This window comes from Pistacia vera, unplaced genomic scaffold, assembly GCF_008641045.1.
Source record: "Pistacia vera cultivar Batoury unplaced genomic scaffold, PisVer_v2 Contig566, whole genome shotgun sequence".
Lineage (NCBI taxonomy): Eukaryota > Viridiplantae > Streptophyta > Magnoliopsida > Sapindales > Anacardiaceae > Pistacia > Pistacia vera.
The window spans coordinates 955,227-963,180 of record NW_022196408.1 but is presented as its reverse complement, the minus strand read 5'-3'; the positions used below and the strand labels follow the sequence as shown (position 1 = coordinate 963,180).

The 7,954-nt window shown below is 34.7% G+C and overlaps 1 protein-coding gene across 1 annotated transcript; it reads left to right on the top strand.

The window, feature by feature from the left end:
• Nucleotides 1–1,608: 1,608 nt before the first annotated feature.
• LOC116108535 (probable lactoylglutathione lyase, chloroplastic) lies at nucleotides 1,609–5,938 on the top strand. The gene is made up of 9 exons (XM_031394773.1): nucleotides 1,609–1,957; nucleotides 2,356–2,560; nucleotides 2,676–2,800; nucleotides 2,995–3,059; nucleotides 3,236–3,448; nucleotides 3,558–3,605; nucleotides 4,324–4,431; nucleotides 4,714–4,854; nucleotides 5,570–5,938. Exons 1-9 carry the CDS (start codon nucleotides 1,819–1,821, stop codon nucleotides 5,615–5,617), a joined length of 1,092 nt encoding a protein of 363 aa, XP_031250633.1. The 5' UTR covers nucleotides 1,609–1,818; the 3' UTR covers nucleotides 5,618–5,938.
• The last annotated feature ends 2,016 nt before the right edge of the window (nucleotides 5,939–7,954 follow it).

Sequence of the window (7,954 nt, the reverse complement as noted above, 5' to 3'; positions counted from 1 at the left end):
TTTTAGCTAAGTTCTCAAATGTAGGGGGTCTGGGTAATTGTTATTTGGTAGACATATGAGGGCAAATGTGTCCGGAATGATAAAATATTAAGGGCAAAATAGGGTAAAAATTATGATTACCCCGGTAATCTAACATTAACACCCCCTGGGAAGGTAATCTGATTACCCCCAATATTACCAATAGTAACCACTATTTGCAATAAAATATTATTATAATATTATATTACTTGACAAACAAACGAGAGAATCTTGAAAATTAAACAAAGATTACATGATTTATCTTATTTCACCCCGAACCAAAACGCACCCTTAATTAAATACTATTTTGGATACAATTGCCCTCAAATGTCTACTAAATAACCATTACCTAGACCCCTTGCATTTGAGAACTTAGCTAAAACACCTCAACCGCAAAAAAGTTTAAATGTTAACAAAATATCTCCAACCACCTAAGACCACCGCCCACTGGTGACGGCAATTGCCATATCGGTGCACGACCAAGCAGGATTTGGCTTGTCGTGCATTGATCTAGCTGTTTTTAGCTAGATTAAAGGCCGAAAACAGCCAAATCAACGTGAATCTGGTCGAAAATGGCCATAATAGATCTAGTTGTTTCTAGCCACATCGCAACCAAATATCTGGCCTTTTCATTGCCAGATTTGACCCTTTTTTGCCATGGATCTAGCGCACGATAGGGTCAGATCCGACCGGTCATGCACCATTCCGGCGACTGACGGTGGTGGCTGGTTGTTGGTAGTGGCTTGGGGTGGGTGGGGGTGATTTTGCTATAAATTAAAGTTTTATATGGCTATGGTGTTTTAACAAAATTTCAAATATAGGGGTTTAAAAGAAATGATTCAAAAAATAATATTATATTAATATTTTAAAAGGAGGGCAATTTAGTAATCTATATAACCTACTCACCTATTTACCTCCCAACTAGACATATTAATATAACATACTCACCCGTTTATTCTAACCGAACCAAACACATTTCCCTAACCATTTTCAGTAATCTTCAAGGTAATCTATCTTTCCATTAATATAACATTTTCAGTAATATAACATTTTCAGTAATATAACATTCCATGAACTAAACACACCCATAATAATATGTAGATTATGTAAGAGTAATCTGAATACCACCCATTTCTTAGGTATTCTAAAATTATTTGATAATCTTAATTTTGTTACTATTTTACCCCTAATTAATAATATTATTAATGATATAACAATAACATATAATAATAATAATAATAATATAGAAAAAGAAGAGCAATTCAATAAAAAACTTCTCCCATAATTTTTTATTCCTCCAAACCAAACATATTAATTATTTATACCCTTAATTTTATTACAATTTAGTTAAACATATTTAATATAACATTCCTAATAATCTTAAAAGTAATTTATCTTTTCATTAATATAACGTTCTTTTAACCAAATGCCTTTTATGAATATGAAAAATTATTATTTACTTAAAATTTGTTTTCATATAATAATATTTTTTCATAAAAAAAATTGAGAGAAGCCGGTCGAGGATAAACATAAGCGTGGAACCAAACGGTACCAAGACTCTCGTGAACCACGTCGGTCCAATGGTATTGGTACGGCATTTCAATTGAAGAAATATGGTGAAGCATCGCTTCATTTTGTCACCTTCGTATACGCAAAGCACAACAATTTTTACTTTATTCTCGCAGTTTCTCAATCAACTAAAGACAAAATTTTGAAAAGAAACTTATCACAACCTCTCGCACTCCCTCTCTCCATACACAACAGAAACAGAAGCACACACAGAGAGAGCGAAAGCGAGAAATGGTAAGGATAATTTCTATGGCGTCCTCAATCAGACCTCTATCCTCCTTCAGGTTTTCTTCTTCTTCCTCGCGTTTTGCCCTTCCTCTCGCCTCGTTTAATCCTTCTCGGAAGCTCGTATTCTCTCATCTAGCTAGTGGTAAGAAATATCAGACCAATTGATTTTTTTATTTTCGCCTAATTTTTATTTAATTTAATTTAATTTAACTTTTGTTATACTTTTTACAGTTTTCTTGAAAGCCGAAAATAATAAAATAACTAGTAGTCTCCTCTTGGAATTTGTTTGAAGTTAGGTTTAAAATTGAGATTATTTTTATTATTGTTGCTGTTGTTGATAATGTACATTTAAGATTAAGTGTTTTCTGGCTAAAGTGTTTCGTTTCGTTTGATTTAATAATTTTTGAAGTGTGCTTTTTGTACTTGGTTTTTAACTAGGAAAAATGTATTGTGAAGATTATGCGTTTCTTCGGAGGGTTACTGAATTGAATGATATTGTATTTGTTTTAACTATAGAATAATTTTTGAATCGTTATCCAGCTGTCCCGCAGTCACATTTATTTGGTTTGAAGGCTTCTAAGCACTTGAAAGGAAATGGCAATGGCGTAGGAGTGGTATCAGCTGGGAATGTGGCACAGGCTAGCACAAGTGCTTCTCAAGAAAATGCCCTAGAATGGGTTAAGAAAGACAAAAGGAGATTGCTCCATGTTGTTTATCGTGTTGGAGATTTGGATAAGACTATAAAGTATTCAGTTTTTATTTAACTTCAATGGCAATGTTAATGTTATAAATAAGTTTCTCTTTGAAACAATATTATTGTAATAATTTTGAAAGGATATTAATGTATTCGGTGACTTTAGATTCTATACTGAGTGCTTGGGGATGAAGTTGCTGCGGAAACGGGACATACCAGAGGAGAGATATACAAATGCCTTTCTTGGTTATGGACCAGAAGATTCTCACTTTGTTATTGAACTCACTTACAGTAAGCTCTCTGCCTGCTCCTTTGTTTTGTTAAGCTTTGCTAAACTCTGAAACAGCTGAACTTCCGGTGAACCTTCTGCAGAATACTGAGATGTTAAATAATTTCTGTACATGAATTTAATAATTGTTGTCTTTGCAACATATGCATGCATTGTTTATTTGTTTCTATTAACTTTGATTAAATGATGTTGACAGATTATGGAGTTGACAAGTATGATATTGGTACTGGATTTGGCCATTTTGGAATTGCAGTTGAGGATGTAAGTTATATTATATCTTAAAGCTCACAGTAGAATCATGTTGCTGTATATATTTTTTTTCCTGCTCTCCTATTTATAGGCTCCTTACTTTTATGTCAATTTTTGCTTTTGTTCTTAGACTGCTTGCTGGATTGTTGACTCTTAAAAGACCCACACTTGCATGATCTTCTGACTAGGTTGCCAAGACTGTGGAACTCATAAAGGCCAAGGGTGGCAAAGTAACCCGAGAACCTGGTCCTGTCAAAGGTGGTAATACGGTAATTGCGTTTATTGAAGATCCTGATGGTTATAAATTTGAACTACTGGAAAGGGGGCCTACACCTGAGCCCTTGTGTCAAGTGATGCTTCGTGTTGGTGATCTTGATCGTACCATAAATTTTTATGAGAAGGTGAGCATTGTTCTGGTTAGGATTGGGGTTTGGTCTTCATTGTTATATGCCATTTGCTTTTGCTTACCCATTTGAATTATAATTCTCGGTTTATCACTTTTGCCATTAGGCCTTTGGCATGGAGCTGCTTCGCAGACGTGATAATCCAGAGTACAAGGTAAAATAACATTTCCCTATTGGCAAATGGATTATATACTATTTCATGTATCAATATTTTTCTATTTTGTGATAATCAAGGAATTCAAAAGCAGTATTTGGGTCCGTATTTTGGGGAACAGGAAATCCTTTTTATGATTCTCTAACTCAAAGCTTCTTTCATCCAATAAAGGGTTACAGCATGCGATAGAAGAACTACCTTTACTAAGCAACAATGTTAGGCAGCAACTGGAACCTGGAATATTTATTCTTTTGTTACTGTTAAATAAGCCAATTTTTTTTTTTTTTTTTTTTTTTTTAAATACACATTCCCTTTGTTCTGCAAATATATTCTTGCATGAGGCACACTTTAAAATTGATAAAGCAACTTTTCTTCAAATTTATACTAGATTGTTTGAACCAATATTTACTACATTACATGAGGTTATCCCTCAAAGAGAGAACTTAATTAGCACATTCATTCTGATCAAATTCAGTTACCTATTGACATATTTCAGCTTCAGTTTCATGTTTGGCTTATTATTAAAATTATTAGTACACTTAAAAAGTATTTCCCAAATGTTTTTACTGTATCATTGTCATATATTGCTCTTTTTGTTTTATGGGTATAAGATGTGCATTTAGCTGCTCTCTTTTTCCTCATCAATTGTTTTTCTGATAATTGATAAGTGTATCCATCTCTGGCTTGCTGACATGAACTTGTTGTCATCTCTTTCTAGTATACAATAGCGATGATGGGCTATGGTCCTGAAGATAAAAATGCGGTGCTTGAGTTAACATACAACTATGGGGTTACTGAATATGACAAAGGAAATGCCTATGCTCAGGTAGAAATAAGCCCTTTTTTATCTCTTCTCTCAAACATGTTAGGCAGAAGGTTTTGCTTTTGCCAGCATGCTAGATATTGCACTGTCCCTTTCTTGTTCCCTTTTAATATATATATATATATATATTCCTGCTTCTGCTTCTGCTTCTTAGTTCCTACTTTCTTTCTTTTTTTTTTTTTTTAAATTTTTTTTTCCTCTCATAGTGTTGGTATACTGGTTTTGCATCATGCTTTGTCTATCTTATTGGAGGAAATTAGAGATTAATTTCTTGTGTCTTGGCAGATTGCAATAGGCACAGATGATGTTTATAAAACTGCAGAGGCAATTAAGCTCTTTGGTGGTAAAGTTACCCGGGAACCTGGTCCTTTACCTGGTATCAATACCAAGATTACTGCATGCTTGGATCCTGATGGTTGGAAATCGGTAGGCATTTGAAGATTAACACCTTTATGCTTGTGCCTGAGACATTATTGGTTCTAAACATAAGAGATCTCACAACATAACGTATTTGCACTTCTGACTTGATTATCTTTTTGATGTTTGATGTGTGACACATCTGCTAGAACTTTTCCAGACTAAGACAATTTGATATCAATACACAGTTACTGTATAGGCGCTTAAGAACCTTCTAAAGGAGAATGGACGTTTGCAGGATTTACTGGAGATGACAGATTGCAGTAGATTCCAAGTTTGATTAACTTTTTTTTCCCTTTTGTTCATGTTAATTATTATTCTTTACTGTTTTTCAAATAAGAGAAAAGGGTTGTTTTGGGAACTTTGCATACCATTGACACATGATCCTGCTACAAGCTTTATGGAACTTATCTGACTGTAGTGGGTTAAGGGTAATTTAGAAACAGTTAAGCATAACAAACATATAGAATCTGCAGCAACAATATAGTCAAGAAGACTATAGCTCTTTGCATGGTTTAATATGTTTATGGTGATTGCAAACATTCACTTGTGCACGCTATCATAGACACACACACACAATCTTGCTGTTATAGTATGTTTTCTGATATAATTTTTATTACTTCATCAAACTTTCCTTCTTTCATTTGTCTGCTTTCGTATGTATTTGGTTTTTTGTTATAGTTAGTTTTGTGAGATTCATTGGCCTTTTCAATTTATTTTGCAGGTTTTTGTTGATAATGTTGATTTCCTGAAGGAGTTGGAGGGAGTTTAGGGGCATCATTGTTCCAAGCTTGTGACACTGAAATCTAAAATGGAGTCAAAAGGAATCTTTGAAGAGGTTGCCCATGAGTGTATTCAGTTCCAATTTGTTGATAAGTATCTTTTGCAGTGATCATTACAATAAAGATCCTTGCTGTTAGCTTTGGAGCAGTGAAGGATTGGATTTGTGAGATATTGATTTACCTGTTTAATATGATTCCTTATATTAGTTTTGCTTCCTGCTTGAAGAAGCTGATTATAAGCGTACAGAATGACAACAAAGAATGTGATATTACAATGTCCTTAATTTTAGTTGTAAGATTTTTGATCCAAAGGTGGTTGTCTCAAATATGATTGTTGTCTTTAATATCTTCTTTTCCAAGAAACCATTTGTAATTGGTGTTGCAGCAAAGTGAAACTTGCAAATCCTTGACCTACTACTTTCACCGTCTACATAAACTGTTACTGCCATTCATGTCTAATGTAGGATATTAGGAATGTCAAATGGAGGGTGATTAAGTCTTGAATCTTTTGGAGTTATATAGGAGGCCTTGTGTTTGGAGGGGAAAGGGAAATAAAATATTTATATTTAAACCTCCTGGTCGGTTAAAAAAAAAATTAAGAAAGACAAAAAGGAGATTGCTCCATGTTGTTTATCGTGTTGGAGATTTGGATAAGACTATAAAGTATTCAGTTTTTATTTACATCAATGGCAATGTTAATGTTTAAATAGTTTCTCTTTGAAACAATATTATTGTAATATTTGAAAGGTATTAATGTATTCGGTGACTTTAGATTCTATACGTGCTTGGGGATAAGTTGCTGCGGAAACGGGACATACCAGGAGAGATATACAAATGCCTTTCTTGGTTATGGCCAGAAGATTCTCACTTTGTTATTGAACTCACTTACAGTAAGCTCTCTGCCTGCTCCTTTGTTTTGTTAAGCTTTGCTAAACTCTGAAACAGCTGAACTTCCGTGAACCTTCTGCAGAATACTGAATGTTAAATAATTTCTGTACATGAATTTAATAATTGTTGTCTTTGCAACTATGCATGCATTGTTTATTTGTTTCTATTAACTTTGATTAAATGATGTGACAGATTATGGATTGACAAGTATATTGGTACTGGATTTGGCCATTTTGGAATTGCAGTTGAGGAGGTAAGTTCTATTATTCTTAAAGCTCACAGTAGAATCATGTTGCTGTATATATTTCTTTTCCTGCTCTCCTATTTAGGCTCCTTACTTTTATGTCAATTTTGCTTTTGTTCTTAGACTGCTTGCTGGATTGTTACTCTTAAAAGACCCACTTGCATGATCTTCTGACTAGGTTGCCAAGACTGTGGACTCATAAAGGCCAAGGGTGGCAAAGTAACCCGAGAACCTGGTCCGTCAAAGGTGGTAATACGGTAATTGCGTTTATTGAAGATCCTGATGGTTATAAATTTGAACTCTGGAAGGGGGCCTACACCTGACCTTGTGTCAAGTGTGCTCGTGTTGGTGATCTTGATGTACCATAAATTTTTATGAGAAGTGAGCATTGCTGGTTACGATTGGGGTTTGGTCTTCATGTTATATGCCATTTGCTTTTGTTTGCCCATTTGAATTATAATTCTCGTTTATCACTTTTGCCATAGGCCTTTGGCATGGAGCTGCTTCGCAAACGTGATAATCCGAATACAAGGTAAAATAACATTTCCCTATTGGCAAATGGATTATATACTATTTCATGTATCAATATTTTTCTATTTTGTGATAATCAGGAATTCAAAAGCAGTATTTGGGTCCGTATTTTGGGGAACAGGAAATCCTTTTTATGATTCTATAGTGCACATGAGTTGTTTGATGAAATGCCTAATAGAGGTTTGAGTGTGAGTAGTGAACCTTAATTCTTGCAACATTGCATGTTGACATTTCATAAGTGCATTGGTAGAGATGAACCATCCATAGGCACTAATTGTGCATTGAAAAGTGACCTAAGAAAGTGTAGGAAAATTGTGTATGCAATTAACCTATGAGTAGAGAGCTTGGTGGGTACAACTACTCTAAGGGTAGAGGGCATTGAAAAATGCTACAATAGAGCGAATTAGAAGAGTAGTATAGTTAGGATGATGCTTTGTGATCATCACCCAACCGTTATGGGAATCGGATTGATGCTTTGTGATCATCACCCGAATACCCTTAGAGATGGGTCGATACTTTGTGATCGTCACCCTATGAGTAGTAGAAGCGGGTGGATGCTTTGTGACCACCACCCGGTTAGTTGTTAGAAAAGTGGGTTGATGCTTTGTGATCATCATCCAACATTTAGTAGAAGTGGGTTGATGCTTTGTGATCATCACCCGAC

Coding starts and splice junctions, on each gene's coding strand:
- LOC116108535 (XM_031394773.1), top strand. CDS start 1,819: ATGGTAAGGATAATTTCTATGGCGTCCTCAATCAGACCTCTATCCTCC. Junction 3,060..3,235: donor TTGGAATTGCAGTTGAGGAT/GTAAGTTATATT, acceptor TCTTCTGACTAG/GTTGCCAAGACTGTGGAACT. Junction 4,432..4,713: donor AAGGAAATGCCTATGCTCAG/GTAGAAATAAGC, acceptor GTGTCTTGGCAG/ATTGCAATAGGCACAGATGA.